The 19,445-nt window shown below is 47.4% G+C and overlaps 1 protein-coding gene across 5 annotated transcripts in view; it reads right to left on the bottom strand.

The window, feature by feature from the left end:
* LOC140395585 (E3 ubiquitin-protein ligase rnf213-alpha-like) overlaps positions 1 to 19,445 on the bottom strand; it is a 192,537-nt gene that overhangs the window by 106,616 nt on the left and 66,476 nt on the right. For all 5 annotated transcript variants that reach the window (XM_072483546.1, XM_072483548.1, XM_072483547.1 and 2 more), the window contains exons 23-29: positions 11,155 to 11,313; positions 8,967 to 9,541; positions 7,752 to 7,911; positions 7,404 to 7,621; positions 7,114 to 7,260; positions 5,617 to 5,775; positions 2,903 to 4,340 (exon numbers count right to left, since the gene is read on the bottom strand). In XM_072483546.1, coding sequence (XP_072339647.1) covers positions 2,903 to 4,340; positions 5,617 to 5,775; positions 7,114 to 7,260; positions 7,404 to 7,621; positions 7,752 to 7,911; positions 8,967 to 9,541; positions 11,155 to 11,313 — 2,856 coding nt within the window. The remainder of the gene's footprint in view (positions 1 to 2,902; positions 4,341 to 5,616; positions 5,776 to 7,113; positions 7,261 to 7,403; positions 7,622 to 7,751; positions 7,912 to 8,966; positions 9,542 to 11,154; positions 11,314 to 19,445) is intronic.

The following is a 19,445-nucleotide window of genomic DNA, read 5'->3' as shown; positions in this document are numbered from 1 at the left end:
GGCTGGAGGAGCTGACTAAGGGGCTGGGGAGCATGCAGGTAGGGCTGGAGGAGCTGACTAAGGGGCTGGGGAGTATGCAGGCGGGGCAAGCACCGGGGCCAGATGGGTTCCCGGTGGAATTTTACCGGAAGTACATGGACCTGCTGGGCCCTCTATTAGTGAGGACTTTCAATGAGGTGAGGGAGGGGGGGCCTACCCCCGACGATGTCCAGGGCGCTGATCTCGCTGATCTTTAAGTGGGACAAGGACCCATTACAGTGTAGGTCGTATAGGCCAATCTCTCTTCTCAACGTGGACGCGAAGCTGTTAGCAAAGGTGTTGGCTACCAGAATTGAGGACTGTTTCCTGGGGGTGATTCACGAGGACCAGACGGGTTTTGTGAAGGGAAGGCAGCTGAATACCTTAACGTAATCATGATGCTTGCAGTGGAGGGGGAAGCGGAGATAGTGGAGGCGATGGACGCGGAGAAAGCCTTCAATAGGGTGGAGTGGGGATACATTTGGGAAGTGTTGAGGAGGTTTGGGTTCGGGGAGGGGTTCATTAGTTGGGTTAGGCTACTTTACGCCCCGGTGGCGAGTGTGCCCACGAATCGGAGGAGGTCGGAATACATTCGGCTATACCGGGGGACGAGGCAGGGGTGCCCCCTATCCCCCTTGCTATTTGCATTGGCAATTGAGCCTTTGGCTATGGTTCTAAGGGAGTCCAGGAACATGGAAGGGGCTGGTCTGGGGTGGGGGAGGAACACCGGGTATCGTTGTATGCCGATGACTTGTTACTGTATGTGGCGGACCCAGTGGGGGGGGATGCTGGAGGTGATGCGGGTCCTCAGGGAGTTTGGGGACTTTTCCGGGTAGAAGCTCAATGTGGGGAAGAGTGAGCTCTTTGTGGTACACCCTTGGGACCAGGGAAGGGGGATAGACGAGCTTCCATTTAAGAGCGCGGAAAGGAGTTTTCAGTACCTGGGGTTCCAGGTGGCCAGGAACTGGGGGGCCCTACACAAGCTCAATTTAATGCGACTGGTGGAGCAGATGGAGGAGGAGTTTAAAAGGTGGGATATGCTGCCACTCTCCCTGGCGGGTAGGGTGCAGTCGGTGAAAATGACGGTGCTCCCGAGGTTCCTTTTTGTATTCCAGTGCCTCTCCATCCTGATCCCTAAGCCTTTTTTAAGCGGGTCAGCAGGAGCTTCATGGGATTCGTGTGGGCGAAAAAGACCCTGGGGGTGAGAAGGGTGTTTCTGGAGTGGAGTAGGGACAGAGGAGGGTTAGCGTAACCTAAACTGTGTGGGTATTACTGGGCTGCCAATGTGGCGATGATACGCAAGTGGGTAATGGAGGGGGAGGGGGCGGCGTGGAAGAGGCTGGAGATGGCGTCCTGTGTGGGCACGAGTCTGGGAGCGCTGGTGACAGCACCGCTGCCGCTCCCGCCGACTAGGTACACCACGAGTCCGGTGGTGGCAGAGACTTTGAAAATTTGGGGGCAGTGGAGGCGCCACAGGGGTGAGGTAGAGGCTTCGGTTTGGTCCCCGATCCGGGAGAACCATCGGTTCGTCCCAGGGAGAATGGATGGAGGGTTCATGAGCTGGGACAGGGCAGGAATTAGAAGGATGGGGGACCTGTTTTTAGATGGGACGTTGGAGAGCCTTGGGGCGCTGGAGGAAAAATTCGGGCTTCCCCCCGGAAAAGGCTTCAGGTACATGCAGGTAAGGGCGTTTGTAAGACGGTAGGTGAGGGAGTTCCCGCTGCTTCCAGCACTCAGGATCCAGGATAGGATGCTCTCAGGGGTGTGGTTTGGAGAAGGCAGGGTCTCGGCGATCTACCAGGAGATGCAGGAGGAGGAGGAGACCTCGGTGGAGGAGCTAAAGGGTAAATGGGAGGGAGAGCTTGGGGAGGAGATAGACGAGGATACGTGGGCGGAAGCCCAGGGTAGGGTTAATTCTTCCTCCTCTTGCGCCAGGCTTAGCCTGATACAATTTAAGGTTCTTCACAGGGGCGAAGCTGAGCAGGTTCTTTGGGGTGGAAGACAGGTGTGGGAGGTGCTCGGGGAGCCCAGCAAATCATACCCATATGTTCTGGGCATGCCTGGCGCTGGATGGATTCTGGAGGGGCATTGCGAGGACAGTGTCTAAGGTGGTGAACACCCGGGTTAAGCCGAGCTGGGGGTTGGCACTATTTGGGGTATCGGATGAGCTGGGAGTGCAGGAGGCGAAAGAGGGGTTCATTAGTTGGGTTAGGCTACTTTACGCCCCGGTGGCGAGTGTGCCTACGAATCGGAGGAGGTCGGAATACATTCGGCTATACCGGGGGACGAGGCAGGGGTGCCCCCTATCCCCCTTGCTATTTGCATTGGCAATTGAGCCTTTGGCTATGGTTCTAAGGGAGTCCAGGAACATGGAAGGGGCTGGTCTGGGGTGGGGGAGGAACACCGGGTATTCTGGTCTTTGCGTCCCTGGTAGCCGGGCGGAGGATTCTGCTACAGTGGAAGGATGCGAGGCCCCCGAGCGTGGAAGCCTGGATCAGCGACATGGCAGGGTTCATTAAATTGGAGAGGGTAAAATTTGCCTTGCGAGGGTCTGTGCAAGGGTTCTTCAGGCGGTGGCAACCGTTCCTAGACTTTCTAGCGGAGCGTTAGGAGGTGGTCAGCAGCAGCAGCAATCCAGAGGGAGGGGGGGGGGGGATGTACTTTGTGTTTTCTACTGTGTTTATTATTGCTTAATGGGGGGGTTTGTATATTGGGGGAATTCGTGAGGTAGTTGTAAGATGTTTATTTATGTGTTCGCTGTTTTTCTTTTCTCTGTAAGGGGGGGGTTTGTTGAAAATATGTAAAAATTTGAATAAAAATATATATATATATTTTTTAAAGAGTATACAAAGAAGCATCAGGAAGTAGAGACTTTGGTACCTACCCACCCCTGGTCTTTTAGATGACACGATTCTGACAGAAAGACGGTCACGGAATACCTGAGCTGCAGACATCCGGCCTGCAGGGACAGCGAAATGATTTTCTAGGTACTGCTGAATGCTTTCTGGTTTAACATTCAGCCCTGCAGGTACTTTGTAATGACTGAGATATGATGGGATATAGCAGTGCTGCCGTTTAGCATCACAGATCACGACCAACTGATAAGCTGGGTTGCAATGAGGCATCAATTCCTCAAACAATTCTCCCAATTGAACGCTTGTCTCGTAGCTTAGGCAATCGGCATGAATTAACGTATAGATTTTCTGCTCATGGAATCCGCTGCTCAAAGCCCTTCGCAAGAAGACTTCAACTTCCTCATAAGTTGTTTCCTCGGAACAAAGGAGAACTTCGTCATAGGTTGGCAGGGGCTGCCCTTGATTTTGCATGTAGACACATAAAGCAACCCGAAAGATCTCGGGCCGCGCGCAGACTATGAGATTGGGTCTTCCGTGATGCAGAGAGGGAGGAAGCTGCCTTTTGACTGTTGTCGCATTCATGCCCGCAAGGCAGCTAAGTAACTTTCCAAAAGCAGATACGTCTAAATGGTCAATTAAGAAAGAAGTCATGTTTTCCATAAATCTATCCCAGAGTTGTGTCATCTTCTCAGAAAGACTTGCACTTTCCATTTGGGAAGCCATTTTTAACACATCAGCATCATGTATTTCCTCACATACTGGAGCTACAGACACAATCTGTCGGAATTGGCCAGGTTCTGAATACTGATATTCAGCAGGCTCAACATCCTGGCACTCGGCTAGTTCATCGTCATGCTCCTCGCAATGGCTCTGGGTCGGTGTCTGAACATAAAGTCGCTCCGAACTGTGCGTCAGTGAACTTATATTTGGCAGATCAAATTTGATCAAATCCACGTCGACCTCTTCACTCTCAGTGTCACTCTCTCCAGCCTCCAGCTCAAAGTCGACTGTCTCTTCATCTACAGAAATCTCATGCAATGTCATTGGCTGAGGCATCACACTCCTTATGTCCTGCGCAGTGCAGTCAGGTTTAATGAATGATAACATTGTCATCACTTGCTTACACAGTAGCTTCCCGGTAGCAAAACCTCCCAGTTCTGAACACAGATACACTATCTGTTCTGCGGTGTAGTAATTAAGATAGTAGAACTCCGCTCGGCATTTCTCAATAAACTCGCACCACTCCAGAAGGCATTTCTCCAGTGCTCTGCACAATACTTGTAGCTGCTCTGAGAGATCTCCACCTACTTCCAGGCGTCCAATGTTTTTTACGTTAAAATCCATTATTATGCAGACATCATTATCTTTACTACAGAACACAAATGCCCTCCAGTTTCTGTAGAGCATGTTCCCAGATGAGTACAATTCAATAAATGCCTTTCCGAGCCGTTGGACGTTGTTAAAATCCTGTCAAAAATAAAATGTGTTCAAGAATATAAATAGTGTATAAGGTCCTTAGCCGAAGTTGCAGTAGACAATTTTGGGACTTTGGTTATTTAAATGCAGAGCTAGAAGTGCAATAAAGAAGTAGTTTCTATTTAAATGGCATACAAATTTCTCATCGTGATTGGGGGGAGAAAGAGAGAGAGAGAGAACAGCCAGATATACCCAGTGGCCTCCCTGAAGGCTCAGGGTCAGGATCTCACTTGCTTGGGAACCTTGTGCTCATGGATGGACCCGCCTGTGGCAAGGTACACACAAATAAAATAAACTATTCACTCCACCCCCCCCCCCCCCCCACTTTCGCAATGACCACTTCCTGCTTCCTCCTCCCACCAGGGCCTGATTGACTGACCACACGAGCCTGTTCAATGGGGCCTTCATTGATGGCTGTTCTAGGGCCGGCTACAGTCTCAGCAGTGCCTCCTACTCCCAGTGACACTACTGGGACTAAAGAGCTCTAGCGGTCTTTAATGACATGGGAGCTCTGACACCAGGTAGTTAACTGACTGATTGATATTTATTTATTTTTTCCTTTATGTTATCATGGGATGTGGGTGGCACCGTGGTGCGAGACCAGAATTTGTGCCCATCCATAATTGCCCTTGAACTAAATGGCTCGCTGGACCATTTGAGAGGGCAGTTAAAAGTCAACCACATATTATGGGGACTGCAGTCACATGTAGACCAAACCAGGTGAGTATGGCAGACTTCCTTCCCTAAAGGACATTGGTGAACCGGATGGGGTTTTACGACCATTGATTACAATTTCATGGTGCATTCAAATTCCACCAGCTGCCATGATGGGATTCAAACCCATATCCCCAGGGCCTCTGTGTTACTAGTCCAGTGGCAGTACCACTACATCACCATCTACCCCTAAATCCTGTTCAAGTCCCAGAAATGGCCACAGCCGGGTTTGTCACTGTTTGGCCAGTTGACGGGGCCAGTGTTGAGGCCATTAAATTCGCCTCTGAGTTAATGAGTGCCGGGACAATTCCGCCAACTGCATCCAGCTGACCAATTCTGGCCAGGTGATGGATAAGAGCCTTGCTTTAAATAGATGGGCAGAAGTTGCTTTGACAGTTTTTTTTCTCCCCTCTCCTGGTCCTACAGGTGAGGCAGAGTTTTTTAATTTGAGCGAAAGAAAATTGTCTTCATCTGAATAAAATATATTTCCATTTGATTTTCATGTCGCACCAATCCTCTTTTGCAAGACGCTTTTAGTTAATATATATATTACCTCCATGAATCTGGCAACTTGCTCTTTTCCACATTCCCTTTTACCCGACATCAGCATTAACTTGTTCTGCAGTTCCTTCAGTTCTGTCAGTGTGTATTTCTTCTGTTCTTCCGTACCCATCTCATGAAGATTCAGCTGAAGGACATTTTCTAGCGACAACTGAACAAGATTATACATAAATTCAGATGAAAAACAACACAACTTCTATTGAGCACTACGAGAAACGTATAATTCACAGCCAATGTTGGTATGATGTAAAGGGTAGTATTGTGTGCACTTTATTGATGCACATCCTTTGCAGTATCGGCAGACACCTATAGTAAATGCATCTCTGAACAGGGTGGTGTAGTGATTCATGCTTTTCATTCATATCATTGTCACTCTATGTAACAAGAGTCTTGTGCAATGCAACATATGTTGAGCTTTCATCAGCTTGAGGTGATCTGTCTTTATCACTTGGGTAGTGATATGTGAGACAGCTATCTTGTGATCAGAGGGTGAACCAATGTAGTCGCTCCAGGAGTTGCTTAGACTAGGATTCTATCTGGAAACAGTGCTAACAGAGAGACAGACTAGATAAAATAGAGATAAAAACAGACAATGCTGGAAAAACTCAACAGGTTTGGCAGGGGCTGTGCGGAGAGAAACAGAGTTCACGCTTCTAGTCCAATTCCCGTACCAGCCTCCCCGAACAGGTGCCGGAATGTGGCGACTAGGGGATTTTCACAGTAACTTCATTTGAAGGCTACTTGTGACAATAAGCGATTTTCATTTCATTTCATATGACTCTTCTGGTCCAAGTCCTGTTCTATTATTATTTCAGGGTCGAACTACTAATTGATGACATCCATTAGCACACCGCCTTTTCACCATTAAGTGAGTGCAGGATAGAAATTTGCTTCTTTCCTCTACCATATAGAAGGCTTGTATGTGAATGACTGTGATGTCTCCACATAATTTCAACTGGATATCAATCCAGAGCACAAGCTGTGTGAAATCATATTGAATTATCAACAGGGAGACTATCAGATAAGTTGCCATCTTCTGTACTACTGGTGCAGATCTTTAAGTGGTGAGAATCCATACTAGGAATTTGACTGTACAACATTTATCTCTGTTTGCTAATTGATATGAAAAATGGAAGAAAATCACACAGTTCAACGGCGTTAGGTTCATATAAGTTTGGCACTAACACACTGTTGGGGCAATGTCACGGAAAGTTTTGCTCTGCGGTTGACCTTTGGTATATCTGACCTGGGAGTGCTGAATGTTGTCAGTGGGGCTTTGATTTTGAGTATCGCAGTGGCCTCTCTAACAAAATCTCACCCGAGCACAAGCGAGCCCAACCTCACCCTAAGACCAGCTGACCCAAGCTCACCCAGTCACACCCAAAAACCAACCTGACTGTAGGATTACCTCACCCTAACCCTGCTGATGCCCCGCCACAGCTTACTGTCACACCTGAGTTTTTCTAACCGTCTGTTCAAATGCAAATACCTTTTCTTCACGTGGTTGGTCAATATTGCCCACTGTATAAATTCCTTTGTGGTTGATGGCTTCTGCTAGAGATAGGGAGGACGTCTCTACAGATCCATGACTTTCCCTCAAGGTTTTCAGCCAATCCAGATAACGAGCTGAATCACACTGAAGAGATAAAGAAATTAGCATTTGGAGCTCGCACCTTCGCAAAGTCTTGGTCAGTTTTAGAAATGAAACCTCAAACGGAAGTAATTTTACACTCACAATGACCACATGGGTCAGAATGAATTTTTAAAAACGATATTCACCAGTTTTTCAGGAAGTCTCGGATCACTTTTAAGTGCCTTCTGGATTTTCATCACCAACGACTCCAAGCCTTTGAAGTCTGTGTTCCTTTCCAGTTCATAAATGAAGGGAGAATAACCCATGACAGCGTCATGGAAGCAGGCGACACGATCAATTTCCATGTCATTTTCTCCAGCTGATATGGACGCCAGATCCACAAACACTTTTACTTCCCTTAAGTCTGCGTTGCAGAGAAAGATGAAAAGGAAAAGATAGCAATAAATTAGAACTGGTAAAAGAAAATGGGCTGAAATGCTGCAAAGGAACCCCAGAATTAAATACAAAGATCACATAATGATATTTCTACTTACTTGTCAAGGCTTCTTTCACCCAGTTTACAAATGGCTGCTTTTGAACAAATTCCTGTAAACACTTTATGCATTCTGGAGTAATTTTCACCAATAGATTTTTGGTGCTAATTAAATCTTTGTCGATGTAATCTAGAGGATGTGCTTTGAAAGAGTCTTCATTCTGAATAAAACAAACATCTTATAGTGACTGGACGATGTAAAGTTTCAGACAAAATAACACTGGCCAATTTTATGCTTGATCTAATTGTATGATTAGTACAAAATCACCCATGTAAATCGCTACAACTGTAAACGGTGATGATCATTTGCTTTACTAATAGTAAATTATCAAGTGCTTTTTATTTTCTTCCTGCTGTTGAAAAAAGGCATTCGGCATTTCATACATTATCAATCCCAAGACAGACCAGACAGCCATCTTGGCGTTTGATTGGATCTCAAAGGATCCAGAATTTTGATTCCATTATGCCCTCTGGAAGCTATTGCTACTGATTCCATTTAATCCTTCTCCAGCTATCACATTTCAGCCAGAATAATGTGGTGAATCCCATCCCATCGACATTTGGAAAATGCAGAGATAACCTTCAACTTCATTGATTATCGTTAATTCATGAAACATAGAAGATAGGAGCAGGAGGCCATTCGGCCCTTTTGAGCCTTCTCCACCATTCGTCACGATCATGGCTGATCGTCCAATTCAATAGCCGAATCCTGCTCTCTCTCCATAACCCCTGATCCCATTTGCCTCAAGTGCCATATCTAGCCGCCTCGTGAATATATTCAATGTCTTAGCCTCAACTACTTCCTGTGGTAATGAATTCCACAGGCTCACCACTCTTTGGGTGACAGAATGTCTCCTCATCTCTGTCCTAAATGGTCTACCCCGAATCCTCAGACTGTGACCCCTGGCTCTAGACACACCCACCATCGGGGACATCCTCCCTGCCTCCACCCTATCTAGTCTTGTTAGAATTTAATAACTCTCTATGAGATCCCCCCTCATTCGTCTGAACACCAGCGAAAACAATCCAAACCTAAACAGCAGAGAACATTCCACCCAAGCCAAAAGCCAAAACTAACAGCCAGCACTAATACCGGAGTAACAAAGGCAACAGCTAGTCCAATATTTATCCTATTTCGGAAATAAAGGCCTAAGATGCCAATCAACCAGTGACTACATGACAATAAAATTACTCATTTACAAGCTCATATACTTACTATCTTTGTCAAGTTCTGAATTTTCCGGAAGTCACCCTGTAGGTTTAACGCCATCACTATGTCTTGAATTACTCCTGCAGCATTAACAGCTCGGTGAAGTTCAAAATACTGTTTGATCTGACCAAACTTTGCCTCAGGCAAATTGTTTCCTTTTACTACTTTGAACATGCTGGATAACTCCTTCCTTATTTCATCGGACTGCTCCCGGAGAGTGAAAAACATCCTCTCAATCTCCTGGAATGTTATGGTGCCCTGATCAGTTTTTTCACACAGATTTGTATAGTCTGTCCAGCAATTCTGCCAGATGGTATGGCATAGGACGTCCAAAGTCATTTCTTCAAACCTAGATTTTTTCGCCAGTAGCCAGCAGTTTTGAAGAACGCTGCTATCTCTGAGCAGAGACATTGTCATTGCCATCTTTTTAACAGCACCACTGAGGTTAAAATATTTAACACAGTGCGATGACTGAATTTCAGATTCTTCGCCGGTCCACGGCTCCGTTTGGACAAGCTCATCGAGTCTCATGGATTGGATATTGGCCTTGCACTTTTCTTCAAGGTAAGTTATGTCAGTGACTGCAAAGCAAGCAGGCACAGTATTTCTTAAAAGTATCGGTTATGAGTAGAAATCACTGAAAATATCTAGATTTGACAAGTGACGATTTTAATCATTTTAATTTCCAATTCAGGAAATAAAGTTGAGAACTTCAGATCCGAATTTACAATCAATGAGCAGATTTTCAAACAGATACTTCAGGAAAGAATCATGTTCAGTTTTCAATCCAATAATTATTAACAGTGGGGAGGATACAGCCATAAAACAAAAACTTACATTTTTACAAAAATGTTAATTGCTTAATCATAGAATTTACAGTGCAGAAGGAGGTCATTCAGCCCATTGAGTCTGCACCAGCCCTTGGAAAGAGCACCCTACCTAAACCCACACCTCCACCCCATAACCCAGTAACCCCACCTAATCTTTTTTTTGGACACCAAGGGCATTTTAGCATGGCCAATCCACCTATACCTGCATATCTTTGGACTGTGGGAGGAAACCAGAGCACCCAGAGGAAACCCATGCAAACACGAGAACGTGCAGACTCCGCGCAGATAGTGACCCAAGCTGGGTATCGAACCTGGGACCTTGGAGCTGTGAAGCAACTGTGCTACCCACTGTGCTACCGTGCTGCCCAATTAAAAGGCATTTCAATTTCCAATATTGCTATGTTTGTAGTTTGTAAACTTTGAATCTCTGTTCAGTCTTATGGCTGATTAATTATTTTAAATCTTGTTGATAGCTACTCCTTTCAAACACCAAGGGTTTGAGTCTGTCAACCTGGACACATTGATGCTGTTGAACAGATCTTTCTGGGAAAAATTATGACCCATTAACTTACACCTTGAGGTAAAATTACAACCCCAACTGTTAATGAACACAGGACGACCAATCTTTGTTAATGATGCGAATATTGTCATTTGGCAATTTGAACTAAAATAACACTACAGCTTCTATTTCATCTTTTAATAATTATTGCTTAATGATTGAGCCAAAGTTGGAAGAATTTCCTTTTCGGAAAAACATTTCTTTTCAATGGGACATGGAAACTTCATGACAGTAGAAAAATTACAATGATGACAATATTTCATTTTACTTCATAAACTATTGATGATTGGAGTTAACGTAAAGAGTAGCTTCCAAAGAATGAATTGGAATTTTTAAGCCATTGGCACAAATAACAATCATATTCTCAACAAGAAATACAGAATGGGACATCAACGAAGGAGGTCATTGTAGCTGGGCTGGAATATGTCTGCGAAAAAGTCATAAAAGAACTGAAGTATTCAATCTCGATTATGATAATTTTTCATGGGGGATTTCTATGCACAGTAAATATGCTGGTATTTTCTTTATGAATTCAAAACAGTATGTGTTTATATCAGAGGCTGTAGAATGTAAGCAGATGTTTTGTGAGCAGCAATGCAGTTTATTAACTTGGATTACCTGCTTCAATCACTGGCAATTATTCCTGTGCAAATTTAGTTATTTTTTTGTTTGGAATATTCATGTATCATGAATTAAATAAAAAATTACTGAGGATCCATCTGGTCTACACTTTCTCCTTTGTCAAGCAACAACACAGATAACATGTGCAACATCTTCAGAAAGGGAAGCTTCATGAATACTGTACCTGTAATAGTTTCACGAATTTGATTAGTCATATTTATTAGTGTTCCAATGTCATTTTGCTCATCCAGAAAAGCATCAAGCTCTGCTTCTCTCTTTGACACCAGTTTTCCAACATTAACTTGAAAAAATCTCTTGCTGTGATGTTTTTGAAGTTTTTGTTCTGTAAATGAAGTACATTCCATTATAGAATCATAGACGTTACAGTGCAGAAGGAGGCCATTCGACCCTTGGAAAGAGCACCCTACTTAAGCCCACACCTCCACCCTATCCCGTAACCCCACCTAACCTTTTGGACACTAAGGGGCAATTTAGCATGGCCAATCCACCTAACCTGCACATCTTTGGACTGTGGGAGGAAACCGGAGCACCTGGAGGAAACCCACGCGGCCACGAGAAGGAAGAAACTCCACACAGACTGTCACCTGGGGCCGGAATTGAACCCGGGTCCCTGGAGCTGTGAGGCAGCAGTGCTAACCACAATGCCACCGTGCCGCATCAACTTATCACTGCAAAGAATTCAGGCCGTGGCCCAGGCACTTAGCGGCATCAACACTGTAGCCAACACACAGTGTTGCCAATTATTGTAAAATGTTTTTTTTTAATTCATTTACGGAATGTGGGTGTACTTATTGCCCAACCCCAGCTTCCCTTCAGAAGGTGGTGGTGAGCTGCCTTCTTGAACCACTGCAGTCCCTGAAGTATTGATACACCACAGTGTTGTTAGGGAAGGAATTCTAGGATTTTGACCCAGCGACAGTGAAGGAACGGCGATACATTTCCAAGTCAGAATGGTGAGTGACTTGGAGGGGAACCTCCAGGTGGTGGGGTTCCCAGGTATCAGCTGCTCTGGCCCTTCTAGGTGGTAGTGGTCGTGGGTTTGTAAATTCCTGCAGTGCATCTTGTAAATGGTATACATTGCTGCCAATGTTTGTCAGTGGGATTGATCGTTTGTAGAGGGGTAGCAATCAAGTGGGCTGCTTTGTCCTGGATGGTGTTGTTGAAGCTACACTCATCTACGCAAGTGAAGAGTATTCCATTACATTCCTGACTTCTCCCTTGCAAATTGTGGACAGGAGTCAGGAGGTGGATTAGTCGTCACAGGATTACTAGCCTTTGACGTGCTTTGGTAGCCACAGTATTTATAAGGCTAATTCAATTCAGTCTCTGGTCAATAGTAACCCACAGGATGTTGATAATGAGGGAGTCAGTGATAGTAACGCCACTGAATGTCAAGGGGCGATGGTTAGATCCACCTCCTGTTGGAGATGGTCATACCATTGTTCCTCGACATTCAATTCTTGGCCAACAGCAGCCTCAGAGTAGGCCAGAATTGAATCAAAGTAATGGAATGTATTAGCTGTAGCTTGCAAAGGACAAAATCTTAATTTTTAGGACACACAAAAATGGAAAGTGGAAAATATGGCCTGGCTACAAAAAGTAAGTCAAATCTAATCCAGCCAATCAGTTTACTCTCAATCATCAGTAAAGTGATGGTAAATGTTGTTGACAGTGCCAACAAGCAGTCCCTACTTACTGACCCTCAATTTGGCTTCCATCAGGACCCCTTGGCTTCAGATCCCATTATGGCATTGGTTCAAACATTGACAAAAGAGCTGAATTCCAGCGACGAGATGAGACTGACTGCTCTTGAAATCAGGGCAGTATTTGACCGAATGTGGCATCTAAATTGAAGTCAATGGGAATCACAGGAAAGCTCTCCACTGGTTGGAGTCATACGTCACACAAAGGAAGATGGCTGTGGTACTTGGAGGTCAATCATTTCAATCCCAGGACACTGCTGCACGATTTCCTCATGCGAGTTTCCTCGTCCCAAACAACCTCGACTGTTTTGTCAATTATCTCTATCCCATCACATACCCAGAAATGGGAGAGCTTGTTGATTATCGTACAATGTTCAGCACCGATCATGACTCCTCAGACACTGTAGGAGTCTATTCCCACATGCAGCAAGACCGGGACAAAATTCGGACTTGGGCTAAAAGTGACAAGCAACATTCACGCCAAGCAAGATCATTCCCACCAAGAGTGTCTCCACCTCCCCTTGACATCAAACAGCTTTACTGTTACTGAATCCTCCACCATCAACATCCCGGGGATTACCATTGACCAGAACAAAGAACAAGGAACAAAGAAAAGTACAGCACAGGAACAGGGCCTTCGGCCTTCCAAGCCCGTGCCGACCATGCTGCCCGACTAAACTACAATCTTCTACACTTCCTGGGTCCGTATCTGTTATAACCTGCCTACTTACCATTGGCTGGGGACTAATGACAATCCCGCAATCCTGTGGGAGTATGAGTTTCCCCAATGAGGGGGAGGGGGGGGGGGGGGGGGCGCAGAAACCATTAGTAAACTCCTAGTATAAATAAAGCTGGCCAGTTCAGGAACCAGCAGGAAGGAGTATGCAGCAAGGGAAGTTACTGCTACTGTTATATATATATGTTATTGTAAATAAATGTTATTACTTTGTATCCTTAAAACTCGTGCTGGAGTCTTCGTGGCCCTCACAAAACTGGCGACGAAGGTTAAAGTGAATAGCTGTCTACACTGCTGAAGCCACCTCCCTGGATTTTTGTTGGATACAGGTTGGAAGTTGTTTTCTATTATACCATGCCTCTGTACGGACGTTTGGATGTTTTTGATGCTGCGCTGGAAAGCTGGAACCAGTACACACAACGGATGCGTTACTATTTACGGGCAAACAATATCACCGAAAACGAGCGCCAGGTGGTCATATTGCTCACCGCCTGCGGCCCGCATACGTTTGGGGTGATTAGGAGCCTTACGTACCCAGCTGCGCCGGACACCAAAACGTTTGATGAACTTGTGAATATAGTGGGGCAACACTTTAACCCAACCCCGTCCACGATAGTCCAGCGTTACCGGTTTAATACCGCTGAGAGGACCCCTGGAGAATCCCTTGCCGATTTTCTATCCAGGCTACACAGGATTGCGGAGTACTGTGACTATGGTGAGACCTTGTCAGAAATGTTACGCGACCATTTGGTTTGCGGTATTAACAATGCGGCTACCCAGAGAAAGTTGTTAGCTGAGCCAACATTGACTTTTCAACAGGCCATTCAAATAGTATTGTCCCGAGAGAGCGCAGAACGAGGAGTGCAGGAGCTACAGGGAATGGAAGTGCATGCCTTGGGGCGCAACCCCTTCCGTCCGAAAACGTCCCCCCCCGCACTCCTGCGGTACCTTGGGCGAGGCAACTTCCGGACCGACTCCAGTGGCCGTCGGACATTCCTCCCCGAAGGGAGCCTTCTCCAGAGCCAATGGATGAGGAGCCATGTCCGTGTCAGACTTGTAGGCGCCGACCCCGTCGCGGACGGCGGTCCTGGGGACGCCAGAGGCGCCGTCGTTCCGACCGAAACTGGGACCAGCCCAGGGGCCGTAACTGGGACCAGCCCAGGGGCCGTACCTTCCATGTGGATGAACCTGCGGCGACTACTCCTGAGGACGTGGAGACGGAGGACGACTGCCTGCAGCTGCATTGTGTGGCAGCTCCCCGTGTGGCCCCCATTAAGGTGACAGTACGGGTCAATGGCCACCCGCTTGAGATGGAGTTGGATACTGGCGCAGCGGTCTCCGTGATCGCCCAGAGGACATTCGACCGCATCAAGCAGGGTATACAGACCCTTACATTAACCGACTCACAGGCCAGGTTGGCCACCTACACGGGGGAACCACTGGACATTGCAGGAACTACAATAACCCTTGTTGTTTATGGAAGCAAGGAGGGGCGTAACCCACTTATCGTGAATGAAGCCAGATGCCACAGTTCGCTTGTGTGGCGACTATAAACTTACAGTGAATACGGTTTCCCAACTCGACCGATATCCAATGCCTCGCATAGAGGATCTCTACGCGAAACTTGCAGGTGGACTCTCGTTCACAAAATTAGATATGAGTCACGCCTACCTGCAGTTGGAGCTGGACCCTGCCTCCCGAACATATGTAACGATTAATACACACCGGGGCCTGTATGAATATACACGGTTGCCCTTTGGAGTATCCTCTGCCTGCGCAATTTTTCAACGTGTTATGGAGGGCATTTTGAGAGGTTTACCACGTGTGGCTGTCTACCTAGATGACGTTTTGATTACAGGGACGTCGGAGCAGGAACATTTGGAAAATCTGGATGCTGTCCTTAGACGCCTTTCTGAGGCTGGAGTCCGTTTACGTCGCACAAAGTGCGTATTTCAGGCAAAGGAAGTAGTCTACCTAGGTTATCGGGTGGACCGCGAAGGTTTGCACCCCGTCGCAGAGAAGGTGCGTGCAATTCAACATGCCCCCGTCCCGACGGACACTTCGCATCTTCGTTCTTTTCTCGGTCTCGTAAACTATTACGGGCAGTTCCTCCCCAATCTGGCAACTACGCTGGCCCCTTTGCACCTTCTGCTAAAGAAAAATCACACCTGGGTTTGGGGTCAGCCGCAAGAAACCGTTTTTCGGCGGGTAAAGCAACAATTGTCGTCGTCTGGGTTACTAACCCACTATGATCCTGGAAAGCCTTTGCTCGTCACATGTGATGCATCCCCGTATGGTATTGGGGCCGTCCTGTCCCACAAGATGGAGAACGGGGCCGAGCGACCGATAGCTTTCGCCTCCCGCACATTGAATGCAGTGGAGAAAAAGTACGCGCAGATCGAGAAGGAGGGCCTGGCAGTGGTTTTTGCGGTGAAACGCTTCCACCAGTACGTGTATGGCCGCCATTTCACTATCGTGACTGATCATAAGCCTCTGCTGGGACTTTTCAGAGAGGATACGCCAATACCGCCCATTGCTTCTGCAGGGATCCAGCGCTGGGCTTTGTTGCTTGCTGCATACAAGTATTCTCTGGAGCACAAACCAGGTACGCAGATAGCAAATGCCGACGCACTGAGCCGATTGCCTTTATTGACCGGCCCCATGTCGACCCCCACGACCGGTGAGGTGGTTGCAACCCTAAATTTTATGGACACCTTGCCTGTCACGGCATCACAGATCCGTGAGTGGACCCAGACGGAGCCAGTCCTGTCAAAGGTTCGGCACATAGTCCTGTATGGTGGGCAGCATAGACAGCCCCCAGGCGAGTTGAGGGCATTTTCCTCCAAGCTGTCAGAATTCAGCGTGGAAGACGGCATCCTCTTGTGGGGGACGCGTGTGATTGTCCCGGAAAAAGGCCAGGAGCTGATACTAACAGACTTGCACAATGGGCATCCAGGTGTGACCAAAATGAAAATGTTGGCCCGGAGTTACGTCTGGTGGCCAGGCCTCGACACCGACATTGAGAAGGTGGCCCAAAACTGCTCCATTTGCCAGGAGCATCAGAAGCTTCCGCCGGCCGTGCCCCTACATCACTGGGAATGGCCAGGGCGGCCTTGGGCACGCTTGCATGCAGATTTCGCAGGCCCTTTTCAAGGATCCATGTTCCTTCTACTAATTGACGCCCAGTCTAAATGGCTAGAGGTGCATAAGATGCAAGGGACAACGTCCTGCGCAACAATTGAAAAGATGCGTTTATCGTTTAGTACGCATGGCCTCCCCGAGGTGCTGGTCACGGATAACGGCACTCCATTCACGAGTGAGGAGTTTGCGAGGTTCACGAAGATGAACGGCATCCACCATATCCGCACTGCCCCTTACCACCCGGCTTCAAATGGGTTGGCAGAGCGCGCAGTGCAGACATTCAAAAGAGGCCTAAAGAAGCAGTCTTCCGGATCAATGGACAAGAGACTGGCTCGCTTTTTGTTTACGTATAGGACCACCCCCAATGCAGTGACTGGGGTAGCTCCCGCAGAACTCCTAATGGGCCGGAGACTTCGTACCCCCCTTAGTATGGTTTTCCGGGACATTGGCGCAAAAGTACGCCACACACAAGAACGGCAGGGACAGGGATTTTCTCGGCATCGGCCGATTCGGCAGTTTGCGCCTGGTGACCCAATGTTCGTTCGGAATTTTGCTGGTGGTGCCCAGTGGGTTCCTGGTGTAATCTTTCGCCAAACGGGCCCTATATCTTACCAGGTGCAAGCCCAGGGTCGTCTCCAGCGCAAACATGTAGACCACGTTCGGTCCAGAAGACTATCCCCTCAAAAGATTCCCCGCCCCCGGAGCTCATTTCTACAGCCGCAGAGAACAGAGACAAGGGAAGGTAGTCCTCACAATCTTCCACTGGTGCCTCACTCGAAGCCTGCGCTGGTCGTTACAGAACCGAATGGAGATAGAGACACTGACATGACGGAGGCAGCAGACTCTGACTCCGAGATGGAAACACAGGATGCATCAGAGGGGGAATCCTCGGGTCCACGGGCCATGGATGTACAACCGTTGCGCCGTTCATCACGGAAGCGCCGGTCTCCGTCTCGTTACACGCCGCCTGATCCAGCGCCGCGTGCAAATGGTGTGCGGCCTGCGGCGAAACGAGTCCGACGCCCTCCTTCGCCAGGGTCTTCGGTGGATTCCTTGGACTTTGATGGGGGAGGGATGTTATAACCTGCCTACCTACCACTGGCTGGGGACTAATGACAATCCCACAATCCTGTGGGAGTATGAGCTTCCCCAATGAGGGGGGCGGAGAAACCATTAGTAAACTCCTAGTATAAATAAAGCTGGCCAGTTTAGGAACCAGCAGGAAGTGTTATGCAGCAAGGGAAGTTACTGCTACTGTTATATATATATGTTATTGTAAATAAATGTTATTACTTTGTATCCTTAAAACTCGTGCTGGATTCTTCGTGGCCCTCACAAAAGTATCCCTCTATTCCCATCCAATTCATGTATTTGTCAAGATGCCCTTTAAACGTCCCTATCGTCCCTGCTTCCACCACGTCCTCCGGCAGCGAGTGCCAGGCACCCTCTGTGTAAAAAACTTGCCTCGTACATCTACTCTAAACCTTGCCCCTCGCACCTTAAACCTATGCCCCCTAGTAATTGACCCCTCTACCCTGGGGAAAAGCCTCTGACTATCAACTCTGTCTATGCCCCTCATAATTTTGTAGATCTCTATCAGGTCGCCCCTCAACCTCCGTCGTTCCAGTGAGAACAAACCGAGTTTATTCAACCGCTCCTCATAGCTAATGCCCTCCATACCAGGCAACATTCTGGTAAATCTCTTCTGCACCCTCTCTAAAGCCTCCACATCCTTCTGGTAGTGTGGCGACCAGAATTGAACACTATACTCCAAGTGTGGCCTAACTAAGGTTCTATACAGCTGCAACATGACTTGCCAATTCTTATACTCAATGCCCCAGCCAATGAAGGCAAGCATGCCGTGTGCCTTCTTGACTACCTTCTCCACCTGTGTTGCCCCTTTCAGTGACCTGTGGACCTTTACACCTAGATCTCTCTGACTTTCAATACTCTTGAGGGTTCTACCATTCACTGTATATGCCCTACCTGCATTAGACCTTCCAAAATGCATTACCTCACATTTGTCCGGATTAAACTCCATCTGCCATCTCTCCGCCCAAGTCTCCAAACAATCTATATCCTGCTGTATCCTCTGACAGTCCTCATCACTATCCGCAATTCCACCAACCTTTGTGTCGTCTGCAAACTTACTAATCAGACCAGTTACATTGTCCTCAAAATCATTTATATTTACTACAAACAGCAAAGGTCCCAGCATTGATCCCTGTGGAACACCACTAGTCATAGCCCTCCAATTAGGAAAGCACCCTTCCATTGCTACTCTCTGCCTTCTATGACCTAGCCAGTTCTGTATCCACCTTGCCAGCTCACCCCTGATCCCGTGTGATTTCACCTTTTGTACTAGTCTACCATGAGGGACCTTGTCAAAGGCCTTACTGAAGTCCATGTAGACAACATCCACTGCCCTACCTGCATCAATCATCTTAACTGAACGTAACTGGACCAGTCATTTAAACACTGTGGCGGTCATATCCCACACGGAGCTTACGGGGTGGGAATGATTGCCTTCCCCGTGGGTCTTGCGGAGTCTGAGCTCCCCTGCTGATAGACAGGGAACTCCATTCAGCTGTGTATAAAAGCTCGGCCAGTAAGGCACAAGCCATGGAGAGACCCGGGAGGGATCTACCAGGAGTTGTATGTAACGCAACTGTAAATAAACCAACGTTCTTTATTTTACTCGGTGTGGACTCCCCGTGTCCTTGTTAAAGTGGCTACAAATTTTTGTGATGAGTAAATCACCTGGTGACTCCCCAAAGCCTGTGCACCATCTACAAGGAATTAATCAGGACTCTAAAGGAATGCTGTCCATTTGTTTGGAGAGTGCAGCTCGAACAACACTCAAGAATCTCGACA

Source organism: Scyliorhinus torazame, chromosome 18 (assembly GCF_047496885.1).
Source record: "Scyliorhinus torazame isolate Kashiwa2021f chromosome 18, sScyTor2.1, whole genome shotgun sequence".
NCBI classification, from domain to species: Eukaryota; Metazoa; Chordata; class Chondrichthyes; order Carcharhiniformes; family Scyliorhinidae; genus Scyliorhinus; species Scyliorhinus torazame.
The sequence above is the reverse complement of the archived record's forward strand: the minus strand, read 5'-3'. Positions and strand labels throughout refer to the sequence as shown.